This window comes from Anopheles stephensi, chromosome 2, assembly GCF_013141755.1.
Source record: "Anopheles stephensi strain Indian chromosome 2, UCI_ANSTEP_V1.0, whole genome shotgun sequence".
Classification (NCBI taxonomy): Eukaryota; Metazoa; Arthropoda; class Insecta; order Diptera; family Culicidae; genus Anopheles; species Anopheles stephensi.
Genome location: NC_050202.1, coordinates 24,671,084 through 24,695,451, shown reverse-complemented (window position 1 = coordinate 24,695,451; position 24,368 = coordinate 24,671,084). Strand labels below are relative to the sequence as shown.

At 45.7% G+C, this 24,368-nt stretch overlaps 2 protein-coding genes across 11 annotated transcripts; one reads left to right on the top strand and one right to left on the bottom strand.

Annotated features, from left to right (window-relative positions):
• The first annotated feature begins 1,418 nt into the window (after nucleotides 1-1,418).
• On the top strand, nucleotides 1,419-18,597 carry LOC118505879 (phosphatidylinositol 4,5-bisphosphate 5-phosphatase A-like). Of its 8 annotated transcripts, none has more exons than XM_036042312.1 (10): nucleotides 1,419-1,610; nucleotides 4,827-5,103; nucleotides 13,459-13,581; nucleotides 13,654-13,879; nucleotides 13,960-14,135; nucleotides 14,223-14,453; nucleotides 14,530-14,683; nucleotides 15,129-15,278; nucleotides 16,766-17,044; nucleotides 17,117-18,597. In XM_036042312.1, exons 2-10 carry the CDS (start codon nucleotides 5,072-5,074, stop codon nucleotides 17,396-17,398), a joined length of 1,653 nt encoding a protein of 550 aa, XP_035898205.1. In that variant the 5' UTR covers nucleotides 1,419-1,610; nucleotides 4,827-5,071; the 3' UTR covers nucleotides 17,399-18,597. The 8 variants fall into 8 exon arrangements, with proteins under 8 accessions (XP_035898205.1, XP_035898201.1, XP_035898202.1 ...); XM_036042308.1 differs by having other exon boundaries at nucleotides 13,429-13,581; XM_036042309.1 differs by having other exon boundaries at nucleotides 4,775-5,103; nucleotides 13,429-13,581.
• LOC118505877 (probable G-protein coupled receptor Mth-like 14) lies at nucleotides 18,386-24,240 on the bottom strand. Of its 3 annotated transcripts, none has more exons than XM_036042304.1 (6): nucleotides 23,720-24,240; nucleotides 22,585-23,363; nucleotides 20,086-20,810; nucleotides 19,877-20,001; nucleotides 19,573-19,792; nucleotides 18,386-19,490 (listed from the first exon to the last, which is right to left on the bottom strand). In XM_036042304.1, exons 2-6 carry the CDS (start codon nucleotides 23,095-23,097, stop codon nucleotides 19,106-19,108), a joined length of 1,968 nt encoding a protein of 655 aa, XP_035898197.1. In that variant the 5' UTR covers nucleotides 23,098-23,363; nucleotides 23,720-24,240; the 3' UTR covers nucleotides 18,386-19,105. The 3 variants fall into 3 exon arrangements, with proteins under 3 accessions (XP_035898197.1, XP_035898198.1, XP_035898196.1); XM_036042305.1 differs by having other exon boundaries at nucleotides 22,585-22,856; nucleotides 23,010-24,235; XM_036042303.1 differs by having other exon boundaries at nucleotides 22,585-24,240.
• Between the last annotated feature and the right edge of the window lie 128 nt (nucleotides 24,241-24,368).

The following is a 24,368-nucleotide window of genomic DNA, read 5'->3' as shown; positions in this document are numbered from 1 at the left end:
GGTTTGTATTGTATCGGCTGAAATCCATGCTCGATAGCTGTTGTCTGCTAATCCATTATCTCAGCTTTTCTTGCGGACGCATCAACGCCATCACTCTCTCTCTCAGTTTGGGCCTACCACGCCCACTCAGTCCGTGTGAAAGTTCTTAAAAGACCTTACTGGATAGGTCGTTCGGTTCCTTTCTCATGACATGACCAGCCTCCCAGATCAAGACGCATCTTATTCACTACACGATAGTGATCAACGTAGAGCTCGTAGAGGTCGCCATCGCACCGGCTAATCTCCTGTCCTTCCACGCATCTCACGCTCTCTCTCTCTCTCTCTCTCTCTCTCTCTTTCTCTCTCTCTCTCTCTCTCTCTCTTTGGCCTAACGACTTCCTAAGGTCATGCCTCTCTACTTATGGTAACTACGTAGTTGGACAGTCAGTCCTCACTACGGGGGAACGGTCCGGATGGGATTTGAACCCCGGTCGTACCGTATCATGCATACAGGTCTTCAAACCTCGGGCCTGGCAGCCTTTTTTATTAATGTAGAACGGCCTAACGGCTTTAGCCTAATTTACAAATAGTTAGCCTTTCACTTTCATTGAGAGACATTAGCTCCTTGTTAATCTTATTTTATTGTCCTTCATTTAATATAGCCATAGATTCTACTAGGCCTTCCGACAGCACTTTTGAATAAACCTTTTTGAAGAGAGTCCTTGTCTCATAGGCCTTTGTGAGTATTGGGACTATAAACGATCTCCGAAGTTTTCACATCTTAATCTCGAATGGACTTCCCTGGCGCCAGATTGAAGAGAAGACAGGAAATCCTGCTTCCCTGGCGCAGGTGGTAGCATTGGGCTCAATGAGTTTTCCGTCCATCTTCTTCTTGTTTTCTTCTCTGAAAAGTAAACCATCGGTAGGACTAGGAAATGAAGCTTCCTGGGGCTTTCTACGCTACTCCGCCAATATGAGAACATAACGCACTGCTCGAATTTCTCTAAAATTTGAAATTTATTCAAATGCTGGTAATAAAACCAATTATTATACTACTGAACTGACGCGCCCAAAGAGTTATGGTGAGAAATGCATTAATCTGAATCTCAACTGATAAATATTTGAAAATCCGTTCAACATCATCTTCTTGTACAGCGCCCTCTAGCTGTGAAAATGAATGCCTATACCCTATTAGATAAAGGCCTTTTCGTTACACAGTGGGGCTTTCTTTTGCAATCGTGTTCTGTTCTCATTAATAATCACGTTTATCATAAAAAAATTACTAGCCAATCACTCAATTAAGTAGTTCAATTATTTTTGTTTAACATTTCCACTTCAATTTCGTATTTTTAATTCATTTTATTCACTCTGCTGTCAGTGTGTGATGACCACCGCGCATCCCAGAGTGTAATGTTTGTTTATATTTTGTTACCGAAACATCATTGTCTTGTTCTTTCTCGACGAGAACGGAGGTTAAAATTCTGCGCGGTCTTCAAAATTGCAAGTGTCGAATCATTTGCTCCCTGCCAGACTTCTCTAGTGACCTGCGGCACTGCGGGCGTTTACTCCCTGAAACGCGTTTCATGGTGCTCCACTATGGCAGTGTAGTGTTCAATCGGTTTTTAATTGAGGTATTTAGTGGCGAAGGAAGGAAGAAAAAAAGTTTATGCCAGTGGCACACGGTTCTAATCGAACGCTTGTTGCATTATCAGCTTGTTTTGATTTTCATTCCACCCCACGAAAGGGTGTTAGGGTGCCAGTGAAGGGTGTGAAGAGGCTGGGGACTCTTTTCCATCCAAAGCAGAGCACAAAGTTTCAAGTGTAGTGCCGGGCAGTAGAATTTGCTGTTGTGTTATTAACGAAGCTTACGGAAATGTTGTGACTGATGTGACCTAATTAACAAAACCCCCAACAAGTTGTTAAACAAGTGTGAAAAATGTAATCCTTCAAGCGTGGGAAAGCATAAATCCATCATTGGCAGCAAAGAACGGAGATTACTCGCTCCGAAAAAAATGTGATATTCCCGTGTTCTTGGCCCATACGTCTGGTTCGCGTAAATAGTGGGAGATAGATTAAAAATAGATTCCAACATTGCGGGTTTTACAACACCATTGACCGTCGTCGTCGTGGTCACCGCGAGTCATGCGAGAATTAATTGGCTGTAATACCAGTGTGGCTTCCTTCGCAACCAGTGTTCGTTTTGATGAGTGCGCAACGAGTGTGTGTCTCGCTGTACGATGTCGTCGATGTATTGAATGATTCACTTATCGCGCTGTGAACGAAAAGCACCTTCTCCACGGGGTTCAATAAAGGGTGTCGGGCTACGGGACGTCACAACTCGCTTGCCAATCGAAGTGTGCTACTTTGTGGCCAAATAGACATCACCCACCAATAAACACAGATTATCCGGGTGTATGCGTTTATTTAGGCTCTCTCTGTAGCTCTCTGTACACTCAATATTAGATTATGATGGTTTACCGTGGAAGGAACATAGGCAACGCAGCAACAAAAAATGGCAGCATCATTGCACGATAACCTGTCTCCTGAAACATCACAAACAAGCTCATAAAAACCCCCCATAGAAGCAAGTTGTTGTAACTCGGTTTTGGCCTCTCCATTGGATCGTATCCACAAGGCAACGCACAGTTTGCAACGATAAATGGTCGCAAACAATTTTAGTAGAAGCAGGCAGTTTGGTGCGTTGCTACAGCACCAGAAAGCGTTAGTTAGGAGCCGACCCGAATTCAAACAACCGAACGACCGATAGCAAAGCGCTATCCTACCAGCTAGTTAAATATGTTCCATTTTCAAGGTGTCTCGCGCATAGCGCTAATTCAAGGTTAGAAGGTTTGCAGCCGTGGAACGCCGGTGGATGGAATTCATCTCGGTAATGTGTACTGACTAAGTGATGATAGGAGCTGTTTACAACGAATTGACGCAGTGTTTTTTTTTTATTCCTTGTTGAACGTTTCTGCGCATTCGGTTCTGTTGAGCGTGCGGCCAGAAGTAATGCCGCAAAAAAAGGGTATGGAATGTTAAGATAGGTTTTTTGTTATTCTTTTTGCCTAACTTTGGGCGCAAAAAGAGTAATGAATGGTCTTGCAAACACGTTTCTGCAATGATATGCATTTGAGGTTCTTAATGGATGAAGTAAACTATATTTTCAAGCTTGAAAAGTGCTTGTTTGAGTGATTGAGTTAGCGATAAAAAAATTATGTATTTAATTTATATAATTGTTTTCTTCTTCTTCTTGGTATAACGACCTCTTAAGTCAAGCCTGCCAGTTTTGGCTTACTAGACTCAAAGATACCGCATAGTTGGATAGTCAAATCAATGCTCACTACGTGGAAATGGCCCAGATAGGACTCAAACCTTGGTTCTGCTGTTTGAAGACTGGCGTCGCTATCGCCTTTGCCACTGGGTCGCCCCAACTAATCAAGCAACTCTACTCACATAATATGCTTTAAATATAATTATACACCGATTTAGAATACCGAGAGCACTACTGAGTACTAACATCTGAATGTCAAACTAGTACTAGAGTTGAAAGGTCAACTGTCAAGCATCAAAACAGATCTAGAAAAATATAGTGGCGGATCAACCCTCGTCTGTTAGTGTTTCGTGAAAGAGGGAAATCCTGTTGGTCTTACTCACAAACGAGTCACAATTCGAGGGGCCTCAACTGCCATTCCACCTGAGGGCCTCCAAAAATCTCTATCCGCCATTGGAAACATGCTGCTAGTATTTTGGTATAGTAACCCGCAGCGAGAACTTATTCGTAAGCCTCTGCACTCAGCTCTCAAAAATAATGAAACTACGATTTGAAGTTTCGAGAGCATTACTGGCCACTAGGGTTAGCTGTCAAAATAGTGCTAGGATCGCAAGACCAACTGTCAAAGGTCGTATGTCAATTTTAAATTTTATAAGAGGAATTAAATCTTAACTAATGTCCCTTATGCAAACTGTTAAGTATCCTATCGATAGAAAATTAATATTTTAACAAATTGCCTCGTACTTATATAGTTATTCTCGAATGTTTCAAATTCCACTATCCCGACAAAGCTTAACTCGTTGCGCTCATTCTCGGCCTGCAGGTTCAACCAGCATCAACCAGCCCACCCGGATTGCCTTGACAGTGTCCAGGACGAAAGACAACCGGATGGTCACTATCGTACCGTCATGCAACCGGCCTGACTGACTTACCTTGACTGTGAGTTTTTTGAAAGCTAACCGGCGCACGATCATCGGCACGATCGTCGCGTGTCCACCGTGTCCAAGCGCCGTGCTGCACCTTGAACGAAAGGCCAAACGTTGACGTGTTTATTATGGTCGTTCATAGAAACGATGCGTCCACTTGGTCCATGGTGGCAACGTTTGGGGTACAGGAATTGCTGCCTATTTTTATCATTTGCTCTTTGGGCAGGATATCATGTATATGTACTGGTTTAATCATAAAAAATGGGAGTAAAACACTTTTTTCTTTTGCTGCTCACTGTCCCGTATCGCGCACTGTCCAACCGCACCGCAGGCGATAATGATATGATAACAAACTCGAATCGTGGGCCAGACTTCGGCGGTCGGTGTGATAAGATATAGCGTTTATCCCACCGCAAGCTTTTGATACAACCCCACGAGCAGTGGTGTCCACCGCAGTCAGTTTTTCAGAACGATTCCCAGCGACTGTGGTGATCGATTGAACACTCGAGAGCGGTCGTGATTATTGTGTTCCGTATTTCGCCAACCAAACTTGTGTTGATCGTTCACATTAACCACTGGGTTTTTCGTATGGTTTGAGTGGTTTTAATTTGATTGTTTCTGTGTGTGCGTGTGTTTGTGTTTCTATGAAGTGATCTTACAGTTGTGAGTTTGCGTGGAAATCATATCAAACCCCCACCCCGACCCGACAGTGAATGGTGGTTGTGATTATTTATGCTTGTGTCCTGTGGCCGATGGTGAAGCAGCCGCAGCACAACAGCCAGCAACCGTAAAAGCGTTGGATTATCCACAGGGAACAACATCAACGGCACCGGCAAGTGGTCCCTCCAGCGTTACCAATCCCGAGCAGCGGAAGGACTCATCGACCGGATACACAATGAGTCACTGTGATAACAACTGGAACGTGAAGTGAGTAGACCCTTCTCTTTTTCCTATTTCTTTCTGTAGCGATACTAACATAAAACTCGGAATTTGCGTGCCAAGTGGTTTCTTTGATCAATAATCGAACCCCTCCATGGATTCGATAGGCGCTTTATTTTTGGATCGTCCAAATTCAACCGCACCACACACCCGTTCGTGGTCGATAATCATAAACTATATAGCCATACGCTTCTGCATTGGTTTCTTTTATTTGTGCAAAACGAAACAAAAAAAAACCAGCACTGAGTTTAAGAAGGCTCTCCTTGACATCGTCGTGCCCTATCGATCCGGTTTCACTGCATCACAGGTCATACGCTACGGAGAGGCTCGGAAAACTAGGAAAAGCACGATAGCACCCGCGACGATGGCTGACGATAAGCACCCGCACGGTACGGGCCCAGTCTTATCACACAAGGAAGGCGGGTGAATTGATTTTTTTTTCTTCGCAATTCTCCGTTGCCTTCTTAAGTTTTATGAGTACCGTGATGAAGTGATGGTAAAGCGAGAGAGAGAGAGAGAGAGAGAAAGAGTGAAAAAAAATAGCAGCACACCTCTTCACTGTTATCGTGCCCACTGCCCGATTCTGACTTATCGCACCATCATTTCTTTCGCGACCAGGCGCATAAATTCCACAACTACACCTTTTGCCCCTTATAGCACCTCGCATGGGTGTACCGTTTGATTGGAACGTCCCGCACTTTACTGGCAAGTCACGCTGATATGGTTGGTCAGCGCTTTGATCCTTTGAGCCAGAAAAGCACTCATGCTCAGGAAATGTCTTTTTTTTTATTCGCTTTAAATGGAAAAAAATCGTTTTAAAGATGTTTTTCAAACAAGTAGCAACATAAAACCTGCTTAGTGGTGATGAGAATTGTCTACATTCAGGCGTTTGTAATAAAAATATTGAAATGCATCAGCTGGCATACTCTCGGATCCATTAATCAAAATTAATTATTAAACAATATTATAGCAACACAACCAGGCCGTTTCTCATGAAGAAAAACATTAATAAACTATAAAAAAAATATCTGCACAATATGCTGGCCCATTGAGCAATTGGGCGGCTCGGTGGTGGAGGAGACAACGGCGCCGGTCTTCATATTCATGGGAGTTCAAATCCCATCTGGATCACCTTCGTAGTGAGGACTAACTGTCCAGCTACGTGATTATCATCAATTCTAGTAAGCTAGAAATGGCAGGCATGACCTAAGAGCTCGTTAGGCCAAAGAAAACAGAATATGCAGGCCGTACTTTTGGGCGCATTAATTTCATACATTGAAATAAAAAAAAAGATACTGCATCGCGGAAATCCCGGCAATCGCCTTGAACTTTGCAAAAAATAACAGCTTTAAAGTCTCGTTAAATAAATATATTTCGCACACTGTTAGGTCGTGAAAACATTCGTTGTAATATAAAAAATCGAACTTTAATTTAGAAATTCGGGCATTCGGAGTAGTTATTACAACCGAATCCATAGCTGTTCTTAGCTGGTAGAAGCTCGTTCGTCTTTGACTCGGCTCTTCAACCTCGACAAGTCTTGACCTACCATTAATGAGTCCCTGTCTTGCGCAGCTGGAGACGATTCTGGATGGGATTCAATCTCCATTCCTGCTATCCTGCAACCACTAGTTAGATGCTAGTCAAATATTATTCATACTTCGGTAAATAAATAGTAATTTCTATCACGATGTATCACACGGATTGTAGTCATTTACCAAAGCGATGTATTAAAGCAATTAAATTTTAATATTTAATTCAGGATGAATTATTTTTTCTTTACCCTTTCTTACATCACTGAGAATTTTTGCCTCACAACAGCACCGAGCGTTCTCTAACGATTTGTAAGAACAACTCACCCTTTTTGCTGAGATTTTTAAATTTCCCATGTTCATCAGGATTGATAGACTGTATGTCCTAAAAAGTCCTTACTGAATTGTCCTAAAAAGATGTTTCATAAAATTAGGAGCTCTCATAAATTTCATATTTTGCATACTTTTAGGCTAACAATCTCTTCTTCTTCTTCTTCTTCTTATTCTTATTCTTCTTCATCATCTTCTTTTTCTTCTTCTTCTTCTTCTTCTTTGGCCTAACGACCTCTTAGGTCATGTCTGCCATTTCTGGCCTACTAGACTTAAAGAGATATCTCGCAGTTGGATAGTCAGTTCTTACTACGGGGGAACGGTCCGGATTGGATTTGAACCCCGGTCCTGCCGTATAAAGACCAGCACCGTTGTCGCCTCCACCACACTTTCACTTACACTTTCAAATACACTTTCACAATACTATTCTGAAAAGTCAATGCTTTACATCCACTCAAATGCGACGCAGATTGCATACCCGAAGGCGCAACCAAATCATATATCAACACACTATCCAATCGAAATTTCGCAAAACTTCTCTCTTCCCAAATTCCAAACCTTCGTACGCAACCCCTGGACAAGGTGTACTCGGTCGGCTGTGCGCTATCGAACGGGGTTTCCTGGAGATATATGTACACATTGTTATCGCCCAGTACTCAGTGGTCCCGGGATTACATAAGTAACAACAGCACTTCCAGCAGTCGTATGACAGCGTGCCAAACCAGGCAGTCGTGACCCACTGACGTCAATCCGTTTCGTGCTTGATGCGATTCTCCTTTACGGATGCTGGCCGACACCGGGAAATGGGGTGAAAACACTGCATCAAGATGCACGGCTGGACCTAACGCTAACGAAACGAAAAGCGTGTGAACCGTATCTGTCCGTTTACAGTTCAAGAAACACATACACACCCGATTCGTGTGCCGTTTGAAGCGAAAACAAACACGTGCTTAATGCTATCACGAGAGGGCGCACAGCAGGGCCCGTAATTAGAATATAAGAGCGCTCGAGCGTAATCAAGAATCGTGGGCACGTTTTCGAGCTCGATCGATTGCAATTAATCGTTTCTGTTTTCGTGCATTCCGTCTACTTAATCCCTAATGCAAATGAGGTGTTTATTATTGGCACACGAAGCATACGGGTCGGTTGGTCGGCTTCTTTTGCCCTTTTTTTTTTGGGGGAGAAGCTCAGTGTCAACTGTCAACGATAGGTAATGTCGATATGTAACCCCTTTTTTTCTCGTCCGGATATCGATCAATTCGGATCTGAACACGCCAAGGCACGCCAGCCGGCCTTGCAAGGCGGGTTTTCCGAATCGAGGGACCCGTTTTTTTCCCGGGCCACCTCTTGTGCGTAAAAGAAAAGCGCAAAAGCTTACACACTAACACTGCTATTTACTGCATAAATGAGAGGCGTCGGTCGGCTTCTGCTGGTTGAAGGAAAACCCGGATTGCAACAAAAAATGCCGTGCAGTGCATTCCAATGGCATCCCTGCTGAGTTTCGTGTTTCGGTTGCCGGTGGTGCTTGGCTGGAAGAAATATGCCCGTGCCACACACACGCACACACACGACGATGCCAAAACGGCATTGATTTTGTGCTGCTTTCAGCTGCCCGGGTGCGATACGGTTGCAGTAGAAGATGACTAATGCAGGCCTGCCTGCAGTTGTGGACTGCAATTTCTGCACGTGAAACGGTAGTGTCCAGATGAAAGCAGTGTTTAGAGAACTTCAACCACACCTTTCTTAGCAAACGGGTCAATAATGTTACCCTTACTCTACACCGGCTTTCCTTGGTGGATTTGCGTGAGTACTATTTATAATTCATCGTGCCATTGCAGCGTATTCTTTCTACCCCATTAGCGGCCACCTGGAACAACCGCTGTCCGTTGTCTGGTGCGAGCTTTTATGAGATTTTATTTATATAGCTCATTCAGCTGCTTCGAATGCGCTTCACAATTAGACCGAGCTATTTTTGGTGCCCCAATGGGTTTTGCGGGCCCCAATCTTAGCATGATGTGCCTATTAGCATCACTTCCAGTGGCGTGTGACATCATTGCACCGTTATCGGATGCAAGTAATAGACGGTTGCATGCCGAAGGGGTGTTGCATGCCAACGGCTAGTGTGTGTGTGTGTGTGTATCGGTCGTGCGCGGAAGGAATCCATGATTCGGAATATGATACGGTCAAAGGGTATTGTCCCTTGGCAAATTGCAATTGTTGGTTGGCGCGTGAACGAGCTGAACGAAGAATTCGTTCAATTATTTAATATTGCTTCATAGTGCAATGACATACGGGGTCAAGCCTTTCCTTGCAAAACAATTTGATTAGTTTTTCTTAAGCTCCTTTGAATTTATTTAATATCTGAATGAGACTTTTTCTAGTTTCTTTTCTTTTTTAAATTATTATTTACTGCTTAAGTGAAGGTTGATAAGCAGTGGAAGTATTATATTATTCAAAATTTGAAATGAATATTCGGTTGGTTTGTTTTGTGAAATATTTTAAAACTTTCTTATTCTTGGTAAACATCTTCTACACATAGATCTTGCTTTTCTTCCTTGGCCTAACGACCTCTAAGGTCATGTCTGCCATTTCTGGTTTACTAGACTTATTGTTATCTCATATTTGGATAGTCATTCTCCCCTATGGGGAAACGGCCCAGATGGGATTTGAACCCCGGTCCTATCGTGTAAAGACGATCTACTACCGAGCCACACCATCTACAAATAAATCTTTCAATTAATGTGTAGGTGCACTTTCCACGAGGTTCTCCAATGTCCACGAGGTCCGAGGGCAATGAGAAAATAGGGAATTTATTTAAATTGATTTATTCATTAGAGCTTTCTTATTTATAAAAATACTTCTTCTTCCTCTTCTTCCTTGGCACTACAACCTCGAGAGTCCGGCCTACCATTTGTGGCTTTCTGTGAATCAATTTTATTCGTAGTAAAGTTGTCAGCCCAACGTACGAGGAGGCGGTCTGGATGGGATTTGTACTCAGCTACCTCAGCTCGGAGTTTTTTTTATAAAACGTTGTTGGCTTGCGGATTTATTTTTTATATATTTTTTGTCACTTATCTTCTTCTTCTTTCTTGGTCTAACGACCTCTTAGGTCATGTTTGCCATTACTAGACTTTTTGATGTCGCATAGTTGGATAGTCAGTCCTCATTATGGGAGAACGAACAAGATTTGAACCTCGGTCCTGCCGTGTTAAGACTAGCGCCGTTGTCGCATCTTCTATCGGGCCGTCCCCAGTCAGTTATGCACTTTATATTTTATCAGATTAGAAAGTTTTGTACAAAAAATTTTACTCGCAATATAGCATCACTTACCTATTCGTAGAGGTGTATGAACTATCTGTTGGCCGAGATGATAGTTCACACGGCACGAAAACGGGGTTCAAATCCCATCCAGATCATGCCTCCTCTTACGTAAGCACTTGACGATCCAGCTACGGGTAAAATCAAGTCACAGGAAGCCAAAAAATGGCAGGCCGAGACCTTTCGAGGTTGTAGCTAGTGCCAAGGAAGAAGGTTCGTAAGGTACAGATTTGCTCCCGCTCAAGGTCCGTCATCTGTCGGATCAACCTTCCCCGAGCACGCATCAACGTTCACGCTCCAATCTCAATTAGAGTAATTGAATTTGTAAATAACCACTTTCTCCTTCCCAGCATATCATTGCATATCAGAGCGTTGGTGGGCCGACAGTGTACTTGTTTCTTCATTTAAATTTTATACATATGAAGCCACAACATTCTTTTGCATTAAACCGATGCCGATGCCGTTGCTTCAGTAGCCTAAGTAAACTTAAGTAACTCATAAAAATATCGAAGTAATTTTTCTTCAAATTTAGAATTGTGTTCAACACTCACCAGTACGCAATAATACTTATTCCAAAGAGCTGTGAAAGCAGGCCTTTTAAGCAGCTAGATTAGATCTAGGATGCAGTTGCATCCAACCATTTCCGCGCTCGCTCATTAAACTGAAGTGTTATTGCACGTTTAATGCCGTTGTTAAGTAATCGCTGCCCCTACTTTTACACATTTTCCCTTTCGAACCATTAATGTTCCGTCAATCGCTTCTTGTGTAAGTGATGCATTCGATGCCGGACAGTCATTACAATACAAAACACTTGCCCGTTGCATAGGATGCACGCGCCTCCAAGACAAGGGTTGCGCCGTTTTGCGCACTTTCGTATGGAATAAATACAAACGCAAACTGCCCAAATTTCTTTCCCCCATCATCATGGCCCACGGAGCAGCGTGCTGTTTGGAAGGAAAAATAATTCATCGCAAATAGCTGCCCAGCGTGTTTTTGGGGGTGGGAGCACTGTGCCACTGGTCAATCACGGGGTACAAACGGTTGGATGTGCTCGTGTGCCTTCGTCCATCCGGTGGACGCACGGCGCGGTCTAAATTAATGTAGCTTGAATTTGTGGCTTAAAATTCCATTTCGCATTGGCACACGCGAGGAAACGGCCGATGGCATCACTTCCTCGTGCCCATCGATCAGGGTCAGCTGGTGCGCGGTGCAATGCGATGGACACGTTTTACGAGCTGCATTGTTTATATTCGCTGTAACTAGGCAGACCGATTCGATTTAAAGGATGTACAGTTAAATCCTCACACTAATAACGACGGTATTAAACTGATAAAAAAGTTAATTTTAAATTGATCAAAAATGGATTAAAAATTGAGAGAAAAAAAATGAAGGGCTATAATCGGTGGAAGCTTTTAAAAATTGTTTACTGTGAGTCATTCATACACAAGCAAGAAGCACTTGATATCGCTGGTAAAATTTGCACGATTAAAGACCCGGATTGACAACAGTTGTTTAAAAAGAAAAGAGGCTGATCTTAATAATTGAATAACAAAATTTAAAAAATATAAAAAGCATTCAAAACTACGTCAATAATAATATTGGTGGGAACTCCTGTACATTCTGTACTATGAGTTGTTAACAGACAAAAGAGAAACAATCTCTCTGTTATTTTTTTTTTAAGGAAAGCTCTCTCCAACTAGATAAAAAATGAAGTAAAAATTAGTTAGTTTTACTCAAGCTAACATTTAAAATGATCCCTGTTGCGATCTAGAAGTTTTTCTCTTAAAAAAAAAACGATCGATGATTTACATATAATTATGACCTACTACATCTTTATTACAACTCAAACACAATATACAGTCCGGTTTTTGTTTTTATTTTTACAATAAATCAACGATATTTGTTAAACTATTAACATATACTCAAGACACTTTTCAGCTCACCCTCGATCGATGCAATTGTTACGATTATATCAAACACAGTTGCATCTTGCGCCTAAAAATGCCTATCCAATCGCAATAATGACACAGTTCCTTCTCTCACACCCTTCTCCACCCACCCCTCCTCATTCGAACATTCGCCCGCTCTCTCTTTCTCTCTTTCTCTCTTTGTTTTATACTCACTCTTTCTCTCTGTTAAAAAAAGCGCGAAAAGCGCCAACCATGCCGTGTGCTTCTTCGTCCCGATTTTCCATCGCGCGAAGCGTTGCATGCGGAAAAAAAGACCAGCGCACTCTACGCGCACCTCGTATGCGTGAGCGCCCCCCGGTACCCGTGTTTTATCGGTCAATTTCGTGTTTTGTGTGCTGTCCGGTGAAAACGGTGAGCCCGGGCACGGGCAAACGTTTTCCTCGGGTGCCGCCTCGATAGTTGACTTACTTGAACCGTTCGATCGGTGGTGCCTACAGGCAGCCGAGCAACGATCGGAAAGCTACGCACTTGGAAGGGTACGCACGATCAGTCGAAGATCGGTACTGGACACGTGAGGACGCCTAGTGAGCCACTATTCCGTGAAAAACGAAAAACCCCAAAGCGATCTGTGTTGTGTAGCGATCTTAAGCAAGAGAAACAAGACCTTGCCCTCAATTTCGTTCCGCCGTACCGGAATCGGCACGGATCCGCTTTGTGCTTTGGTTCGCGCAGATAAACTTGGTAGACGCAATGTTTGGACGAAAGTCTTCGAAGAGGCGCCGGAAATCGTACCCAGTTAAGCAGGACCACCGGACGTACAATGCGTGCAGGTAAAGCTAGCGATAAGGGAACGATCGGCAAAGATCTTGGCAGGTGAATCAATCAAACTGCAGGACCCGTTCGTAGAGATGTACCGAGGTGATCACATAATGTTTGCTGCTGCAGACAGGAACGCCAGGTGGAATAGGCGTAGTGGAATCGATGTAGGAAGTGGCCAGTGTGATGTTTCTTTGTGTACCACACACGCTATGCACCGTTCGGCCAGCTAATGCGCTTTATGCAAGAGCCTGTTATTGTTCGCCCCTAACGGCAATTATGTTTTGAGTAACACGCGAACTTCGGTGCGAGGTCCAACAATTCAATGAAAAGTCCCAAACTAACAGTATTTTAAACAGATATCTTTTCCACACATAAAGCTGTCCACACAGTCATTGTTAACCTTAAAGTTTGGTTCGGTTCTTACCACTCGCCCTCAGAATCTACATCGTGACATGGAACGTCAGCACCAAGTTCCCGGAAAACATCTCCCTCAACAAATTGCTCGGGTTGGAGAATCGCCCCGACCAGGACACGGCACTGCCGGACTTTTTTGTGATTGGGTAAGTGGCAGCGGCTTCGCGAGCCTTAACTCGATCCAGATATCTAACAATCTTTCTCTATATTCATTGCAGACTGCAGGAGGTGAATGCGCAACCCCAGAACACGCTGTACAACCTGTTCAAGGATGATCTTTGGACGCAAAAGTTTAAGGAGGTGCTGAAGGAGCGTGACTTTGTTGTGATCAAGACGGAGCAGATGCAGGGTTTGCTGCTTTCCGTGTTTGCCCGGCGGAAACATCTACTTCATCTGCGACAGGTCGAGACGGAGTACACCCGGACGGGGCTGGGTGGAATATGGGTAGGCATAATGGACGATCATTACGTCAACTACGACGATCAAAGAGATCTGACACATTCTCGTCTTTCTTCTCACCGTAGGGTAATAAGGGAGCGGTGAGCATACGGCTGAATGTGTACGGCAGCTCGATCTGTCTGGTGAATGCACATCTGGCCGCACACGACCACATGCTGGAGGAGAGAATCAATGACTACGAACGGATCGTGCAGGAGCAAAAGTTTCACGTCAAAGCAAAGGAAACCATCTTCGATCATGAGTAAGCTCGAAAACAAAACAAAAAAAATGGGTCCGAACCGCATTTCTGAGCCTCACGTTTCTGACTCTCCCGATCTCGCTTCTTCAGCTACGTGTTTTGGTTCGGAGATCTTAACTTCCGGCTGACGGGCGAAGCGACCACATCCGCCGACGAGATCCGTGCGATGGTGGCACGGGACGAACTGAAGCAGCTGATCGAGAAGGACCAGCTGCTGCTAGTAAGACGCGAGGGTCGTGCGTTTAGTCAGCTACAGGAACGATTACCACAGTTCCCGCCAACGTTTAAGTTCGAGCACGGCAGCAATGACTACGACATGAAGTGAGTGCCCGGCAAAGGTACCACACTAGTGGTGCTTCTTCAAAAAGCGGTCTGTGACACATCTTTCCACTTGTAGACGAAGGCCCGCCTGGACCGATCGGATACTGTACGCGGTGAACGAGAACAACTACCGAAATGTACGGCTGACGGCAGAACAAACGTCGTACAAAAGCCATCCAAGTTACAGTATTAGCGATCACAAACCAGTTACGAGTGAGTTCACCCTAAAGGTACGTCTGCGGATACCCAAATTGCTCATTACCTTTCCGGGTGTGTTTTTCATTGTACAAAGATGTCCTTTATATCGGGACGGCTCATATCCCTTCGAATGTTCTCTTTCCGTATTCGCGCCTGTGTGAGTGTGTGTATGTTTCCATTGATTTCTACCTTCCATCAATCATTATTTAAAAATGCGCATGGAAATTCAATTTTCTCTTCTCCCCATATGGAGGAAACTAACAAGTCAAGCAATAGGGATGCCAGGAAAATCTAATCAAACTATGTCTGTATGTGTGTGTGTGTGTTTGTGTGTCCCCGTCACCATGGTTGCGCTTCCCGTCTCGATCACTGTGTTTCACACATCCACCTAATATCCGGTCTGTCTGCAATCCGGGGCATCAATCCATGTGGTTCATGCAATTAAATCCACCATCGGTAACACGGATCGCTGTGCAGTGTACGCTGGAGGCTAGCCGGGACGAGAATGGTAATCTGTACGCTAGTGCCACCACCACTAGCCGGAAGCTTAAGACGATACGGCGCAAGAAACGGCGTCCCGCGGCGCTGCACAGTACCAAACAGGCGGACGCACCCAGGGAGGCTAGGGTGAGTTCGTGTTGCGTGTCCACGTGTGTCGCATACCGGATTAGGAAAACGCATGACAATATTTTGCTTTTAGGTAGTTTGCAATAAGTTTGGTGTATATAGTAATTTACACGATAGGGTACAAGTGCAAAGGGTTATTGAAAAAGATTTACAATAGTGTTCAGGCTAATAGCGGCGGCATTTTATTACCCCAAACCCCATTGTGCTGTGGGTTATAGTGGCTTCAGCAAGAAAAAGTGAAACAGTTAGTAGGGTTATTGATTAAAGTGTTTTTTGAATTTTTGGTCGAGTGGCAATCATATTTTCTTTCCGGCGACTAGCTTGGCTTGATCCGACGTTGATGCAATTCAATTAATTGGCTTACACTGAAATCGTGCAAGACGGTTGGAAGCCATTTTAATCAAGTATATTACTTTTTTTTGAATGCTTCTGCCTACCTTAACTAGTCGTGCTATTATTTTCCAAATTTAATACCCTTTAACTGCTATCTTCCAACCGTATCTACCGATCTGGCTTTCCGTCAATAGCGATTAACCGCTTAACCTTGATAATTGGATTAGCCGAGATGGGTTTTGCGTTCAGGGTTTTTGATTTTCCGTGCGTTGGTTATCATATCAGCAGAACTTACGAGCAAATCCAATGTGACAGATTAGGGGTGAAAGACCATTCGAACCATCTAGTAGCTGGTTCTCTCCGAAGTTTTCCTCGGGACAGCTGGAGGACGTAGCATATTGAGCCGGCCTTAGGCCTTAGGTTCCTGTTCTCAAACTATAAAGACAACCCATTTCGGATTTCCCCGGCCTGTTTGCATTGTTTTCCATTGGCTGCAATAATAATCTAAGCGATAATGTTTTTTTCTATTAACATGCGGCTGCTATTAGCTTGAACACTACTGTAGCTACCACTTGTTAGGGAAATGTAAGCTTTACTGGTTTATTAGCTAAAAAGATAAATTAACATCTCTCTAAAGCTATAAAGTAACACAACTAGTTTGCACAATATTTAACGCTTAATCGCTTAAAAGCTTCATTAACCGATGTGGTTTGGTTCTAATTAATTCCCAAACTGCAGCATTAACTGCTCGCTTGCCTTGTGTTCTGTGTTCCTTACTTATCTGTTTTACTTGGTAAATGTTTTCCATTTTTTTATTTCTTTCTCTCTTTTTTGCTTCTCATCGCCACCCCCCGCCCTTATAACCAACACCACAACACCGTTCTCGCACACTCTCTCTCTCTCGCTGTTGAATGCGCATAATTTGGTATTTGTGGTATTTCACCGCGCACCGCCCTCACAAACTGCACCCACGTGCGTGAAACTAACTGTGGCTGTGGTCGTCTGCCTGCGTTCGCCCATCACTTGGCTTGGGATATTGCGGGGGGAAATTTGTTGCTGTCGTTGATCCTGCCTGCCTGCCTGCCTGCCTGCCTGCCAAAAACCCAAACTTCATACACACACACGCTCACACATACACACACCACCGGTCGCAGGTGAATCGAAAATCTCAGTACAATGTGGAACACTTCCGGAATCAGCATAACAATCGGCTTAGCTACAAGCTCGCCATGCGTAATAATACCGATGTGCATTCTTTCGACGATCTCGTCACGGATCTGATCGATTACGGGCAGGTGTACGAGGATACGACCGAGCGGACGATTTCGTTCAAGCCGATCGAGCTGTGGCTGGTCGGCGAACCGAACACGATCGAGTACGTCATCCCGAACGGGTTCGACGAGGGCAATGCCGACTGGATCGGTATCTATCGGGTAAGCTATTCGCTGGTTTTGAAAACCTGAGCATCCCGGGGTTTTTACTTGGAGCCATTGTTTTGTCCGCAGGAAAACTTCACCAGTCTGAGCGAGTACCTGGCGTACGAGTACACGGAAACGTACAAGGACAAGCAGCACCAGCTGAACGAGCAGCAGCTACAGCATCTGCAAAACACCCGCACGGTGCAGCTGACGTTTTCGGAAAACGTTAGCCTCCCGCTGGACACGCGCTACCAGCTGCTGTACTTCCAAAGCACCGGCACCCGGGGCGTGACCGGGCTGGTCGGCATTAGCGATTCGTTCGCGGTCGAGAAGCGATGCCCATCGCCATCGTTTGACGAAATTGATTGATCGCGGCCCAAACGGTACTAAGCCGGGCAGTGTGGCCTGTGCTGCGCACTACAGTTTCCTTCACCAGATTTCTTGTCCTGCTATGAACCGGGAGTGTGCTACACAAAAAACCAAGTGAAACAAAATGGAGGAGAGTGACAGTAAAACAGCAAACCACAACAGCCAAAAGACGCCCAATTCTCTTCCAATCAACTCAATCAATTGTGCGTAATAAGGTTGCGTAGTCACCTTCTAGCGATCATCCTTCTAATAGTGGTCAATGTCGGAGGATTTTCGGTTTCGGTTTTAGCTGTGCCTCGTACCACACACACACACACAGAATAAGCTAGACTAGCGAGGTGAGAGGCCTTATCGCATTAAGCTTAGCTGGGACTAACAGTAACCAAAAAGAGCATGCACAGCAGCAAACGCCCATTGCATCACTTATCACGAGATTTTGATCCAACTTTGCCTTACAAGCGCCGCACGATTACTGCAAATCTTTAAACGTCTATCCGTGAAGTGAAGAATGATGGTAGCACTCTAGGACAGATATCGTAACCAAGGATACGCCGGTGTTGCCCTTCAAAACCGTCGATTTGCTCACTGCGTTTAGTTTTGCTACTGTTGAGTGTACGCGTCGGTTTCTGTCTTTTAGGTGTGAAATTCTGTATAGTGTACACACATCGCTTAGTCGGGTTATATTTCGTTGTTTTTTTATAGTTTTGTAGGGAATTTGTTTTTATTATACGTTTAAGATTGTTTTATTGTTCTCTGTGCACACTCGTACACACGCACCCAACCAACCAAACACACAAACACACAGTGAAGGACTACTTTCTATGGTCCGTGTTGCTTGCAGAAACTAGTGGTAAAATACTTAAAGAAACTAATGCAACAACGGCACCCCCCCGTTTTCGTGCCCTCGTCGCCGTCGGGCAATATTTAGCGTTAGTAGTCAAGGCGAAAATCCCCTCCCCCTTAGAGGCCGCATCAATGCCAATCTTGAAGTAAATACTGGACGATTAGAATTTTAAAAATCTACACTTAACACATATATATTAATTTTTTGTTGGTGATCTTGTTAAGTCGAAACAAGAAAAAAAAACAAACAAAATACAACAACCACAACACACAGGTAGATAAAGCGACACGCTATTCCCTCGTATTGACGAATTACAAATAAACGTTAAATGAAATTGTTTCATTTCACCTTCGAACGGTACCAGATTTAAGGTTACTCCTATAGCCGAACCTACTTTTAATTAGTAAGAGTTAGTAAACTAGAGCCTCCCGATTTACGGCATGTAAGCTAATGGTAATGTGGAAGTGTTCTGCACCCTAAACCTAGTGGGCATTGTAGAATCCTGCCCTCTGTAGTAATCAATGCTTTCTCTCGCTGTTTATTCGTCACTGGTTTATTAATCGACGTTCGACGTTGCTGCACGCGTCGTAATACGCGGTAGCGCTTCCGTGTAATGGGACATCGGGAGAAAAAAAAATTAGCTTCATTACTTTACTACTACAGTTGAGCTTAACGTTGGTATAGACTATTTAAAAATTATTGGCTTCCGCTACGAAGATGTCCGCAAAGAATTAATGCATTAATGCTGATTAATTAGTGTCTCATCCAGACACTCCAGGACGCTAATCTGCACAAGTGTTTGTACTCGTGTGTAATTGTTGCAGCAGGTATACAAAACCATCAACGGTGACGCCCCGGGACTCTTACACCTCCTCCAGATAGGTGAAGGGATTTTTGCTCCGCGTAAGCTGCTTCGTTTCAGGCATATACACACCATTACACACGCCTCGGGCGGCGGCCATCTGTACCGGGACGAACCGTCGCGCCATTGGCGCCTGTTCCTCCACCGTCTGCGCATCGGGCTGCTCGGTGTGGCACATCCACACACAGCAGTTTTTGCTCACGAACCACACCTTAATTGTGTCCCACGGGCGCGGCATACAGACGAAGATGATGAACATCAGGATGCCCTGAAAGCCGAACAGGATGTCGTAGAAGATTGGCAGCTCGTACGTGGTGTAGTACGTCACCGCCATCACGGTCCAGATGATGCCCATCACCAGAAACAGCGGTACCGTGTACTTGGACCTGCCGGTAAGGATGGTTTTGTAGTATAACGAGGTCATCAAATCACTTTCTCCATTGCACGTTCGCTTCCGCAGCTACTTACATGTAGATCACCTTGTTCACTTTCCGTCCATTGACGGGCTCGTAGTCGCGCAGCTCTTCGAAACGCCCTTCCAGCACCAGACGGCGCCGTATTTCGTGACAGGTGTAGTAGCTCTCCTTCAACCGCTGCAACCCAACCAACGTTACCAGCAGACATATCAAACCCAAACCCAACGTCGCACCGATCGGGATGAAGAGATAATGCTTAATGGCAGGCGTTCCTGGGAAATGGTAAGCCGCGTAAACGTTTTTTTTCCTTCCGGTGGCGCGAATCTCGCCAGCCCCCGTTCATCCCGATCGCTTACCTGCCGGTGTCGTCGAGTAGCACAGTACAATCCACAGTGGGACGAGCTGTGCGAATGCGGCGTACAGTGCGAATCGCCGATTTTCTTCCCGCATGTTAAACTTCTTGCCCCGCGGCACGTAATACCTGCCGGCGATAAGGGGGAAACGCATCGGGATTAGGGTAGGCTGCTCGGGAAAACATTCCACCAGCACCTGGTACAACGCTTACCAGGCATGGAAACAATTGTTCGCACAGTTCACCAGCAGCCAGAAGAAGGTGGCCAGTATGAAGTACTCGGCGTAGTTCTCCAGCACCATATCATCCATCAGCATCCGCTTGCCCCGGTTCCTGTACTGGAAGAAGCATTCCAGCAGCAGCGCAATGGCAAAGTTAACACAGTTCAGGGCCAACGCACGGCCGTGCAGATCGTGCAGCTTCGGTATGACGATGTACAGCACCGCCGTAACGAGCAGCCCCGGGATGGCCACGATCAGGCAGATGGTGAGCAGAAACAGCTGACCCTTGACGAGGTCCACCATTACGCGCACCTCCGACGGGCACACGTACCCGACCAACGTGCCATCCTCGCGATCATAATCCAAACAGTACGTATCGTACACGTCGTAATCGTTGATGCTGTAAATCACCAGCAGCGACCCATTCTGTATAATGTACAGCGTATCGTTCGTACGCTCGCCGTACATCACCATTGCGCCCTCGCTCGGGCAAGGATTGCCGAACCGCACGTCCAGCTCGATGTCCTCCTCCAGGTCCTCGATGCAGTCCTGATAGAATTGGGCCACTATCGCCTGCGGCAGTTTGCTTCCACTAGGTGCGTTCGGCTTACAGGACGCGTACTTGGGATGTTCCTTTGCCAGGGTTTCGCCTTTCGGGCAACACTTTCTGATCACGCTCTGGTCGCGGCTAACGAACGTCGGCTGGGATGATAGTCTCTGCAAGCAGTGGGAAAAGCCGTTGTTAGCTCGAGCAGGGTTAACTTCGTTGAAGTTAGTACGAATGTGCCATACGAAGTTCGCTTCCATAGGAGTTCCCGGAAAGCTAACGCTAGGGCACGTATCGTGTTTGCCATTGGCACAACCATTTATCCATTATGATGGTCATAAAGGTATAAAAATGTCTTCGAGATATGGTTTAAAGTTCAATACCGTGGCCAACATAGTACCGTGGCTCGACAATGCTTTGCAAGAGTAGAGCAACAGTAACAACACATATGTTCTGTTGACGATATCTGTACGTGACTCTTTTCTTGCTTTGCTTTGCTCTAAATCAGCTTTCAAAGTTTAAGCTAAATGAAGGATGTAAAACTACGATACGAGCTAAGAATGCATTGTTGGGTCGATTTAAAAAACGTACAATTTGCTGCAAATTTAGTTGTTTTTAGAACATTTGCTGCAAGCCGAAAGCACTTTAACTGGTCGATCAAGAATTGTGAAAAAGGGCGTGGAGAGTACTTCGAGAGGGAAAACTTCCAGATGGATAAACCGTCCATCAGAAAAAAAATGACCACGACACGTCATGCCATATGCACGTAAAAGGCCAGCCGGTTGCTATTGAATGAAAAATAGTTTTCAAGCCTAATCCAACCCATCACAGCAAGATTTCAGCAAGTCTCGATAGCTTAATGTTGTTTATACTAGATACAGGATAACTGACGAGTCCCCATCACAGTCCCGAATGCTGCCTACAAGATCCTGTCCCGTATGCTTTTCTGCAGACTTGCGCCCCTTACTCCACGAGTGACCAAAGCTGCACTCTACGGCCGATCCTCCAAAAATTCCGCAAGCACCAAATGCCCATGCACAACCACCTTCAAAGTATGGTTTCCCTGCGAAGCTAGTACTGCTGTTGAGGACCATTATGGACGGTGCGCAGTGCAAGGTGAGACTGTCGAACATGCTGTCGGAATCGTCCGAATCTCATCGGGGATTGAGGCAAGGGGACGGACTCTCCTGTTTGCTGTTCAACGTCGCTCTGGCAGGTGTGAGATGCGGGCTTCCGCATCAGAGACCGAGACCCGTCCGGCTCGTTGGCTCAAGTGGAGTAAACCCTGCAGGGAAACCAGATGGAGCCGGGAATGAAAGTGTGCAGCCATTGGACCAAGTTTGCTGGAAACGGACTAAACATCAGGCCATGTCTTTAATACGTGCTCCATTTTTAATAGTGGATCCTGAAAACCACATTCCTCCTCTTATTCTTTTTCTGTGGCTCCACAACCTCGAAAGGTCTCCTGCCCACCAATGTCTGGTTTTCTGTGAGTTGATTTCACCCGTAGCTAGAATAGTGCATACGGAGAGGCCGTATTGATGCTACTTTAACCCCGGTCCTATCGTGTTAAGTTCTACGCCAAATCAAGTCACAGAAAGCCAGAGATGACAGGCCGAGACCTCTCGAGGTTGTAGTGCCAAGGAAGATGAAGAAGACTTTTGGGTTTTTGGTAAATCCTTATCATAACCCGATGTATACGATTTTGGCACGCTTTACGATATCTTCCTTGGATTTTGCTGACATTGCCCACACACACACACACACACACACCCACAGAGACCTTAACAGCTGAACTAGGGGAACCCATCGTGGGGCTGCGCATAGGCCAGCAATCGAACCTCACCCTGCTGCGAGTGTTTACATTACGCTATCTTCGTTTGCTAATTTCCATATCTGAGCAACCACGTGTATGACGTAATACACGCGACATTTGTCACCTACCTTACGGCCCCGGCAACTTTGTTCCTCCTCCCCCGGCGCTGGAGCGGTGGACGTTCCATCGACCACTCCCGTCACCTTGCTGACGGGGTGTACCGTACTAGGTTCGCCCTCGTTCAGCAAGGTGGACAGCTTTTCTTCCATTTCACCAAACGAATCGTTCCCAACACGCTGACCCACCGGCTGCACTGAAAACGCGGTCGTAGCGGGTGCGGCCACTACGGAACTCGCCGACGATACACCATCGTCTTCCAGCGGTTCCTCGTAATCGTACCCTGAGTAAGAAATGTCATCGTCAGTGATCGGATCGAGCACATCCTCGTGGACGGCGAAGTCCTCCAGGTGGTCCAAGTAGTCCTGCTCCTCCTCCTCCCGGTAACCGCCCTGGTACGGGCCCTCGTCATCGTATTCTTCGTACGTGGACTCACCTTGTCCACTGGCCTCGCGGGCACTTGCCACGGTTAGCACCGCACCACACACGATCACCACCAACCATACGGTCCGCGCTCTGCCCATCGTTCGTCCCTTTCGAACCCGGCCAACTCGCTAATCCGCGCACTCGAGCTGAGACACTCCACTGCCGCTACGGGTCGCACAAAGCAAACACACTACACACCATCCGTCGGGCGATCGGCAAAACGAATGAAGGGTTCAGGGAAACCGAATTTAGGGGCCAGCAAACTTGCTATCAATGCTGCCGGATAAACACTGCCCTATCACTATCGTGGCACAACTGATAAGAAGTCCGTTCCTGGTACACTACCCGCCACACACCGTCCTTACTATGGAGAAGATATCGGAATAATAATAAAAAAAACCTGACTTCTGGTTCGAAAACGTTACGGAATCGGGTTGCGATTGGGCGGGCGGCCAGATGAAAGTCCAGATTGAGTTTGAATATTTTACAGAATTTGCCGGATTAATCACGGAATTTCCCGGTGCTCCAACGCGCGCGCACACACACACGTGAAACACACTCAGATACCACTTCGGCTCAGGATATCATTACTGCACGCACGCGTCCAAAACCGATCACCAGCACGTGTAAACTGAGCGTCGTCAAAACGCCCGGCGGAAGACACTTGTGCAATATGCAACAGCGGAATGCGCCCGTTGTTTCACGCTACATGACATCTACCTGCGGCTGTTTCGAATCAATTCCCGATCCGTCCATTTTGCCACGTTATCAGAAGGTACACCACAGGTTCTGACAGATAACGTCTATATCGGCCACTTAGACTTTGGTAGTTGTTCAACGTGTCGTGTCGCGAGAGTTACGCACACATGGGCACTGAGGTTGGCACAAATTGGGCCGGAAGTGAGCCCTTGCTCGGTTTCGGGTCTGCGTCAGCCAAATTCCAACGCTACGGCTTACGCACCGTGTGCTTCCTTCTTCTGCACGATGCGGTATGACCGTGGTGGTCATTTGATTTCGCAGCCTGTACTGCCCTGCACGACTCATCACACAAACACTCGCGCACAACACTACCGAGACCGATCGGTATTTCTCAAGTGCATACGAAACGTTCGCTCGGTCGCGCATGATCTCAGATAAGCAATTAGCCGTGGGATGTCAGCAAGGTTGTGGGGCGCATCGCCGTCGATCCCAACATATCGAACGTGCTGTGGACTATTGGTGCACCGGGGGTTGGCGAAACTGCCAGACGACAATGTGTTGGACACTCATCTCTTCCGATGACAGTTAGATGACATTAGGTCTGTTTTACAATTGAATGATCATAGGAGGCCTTGCAATTGGCTATTGACGTCGGGCAGTGGGGCGTGCA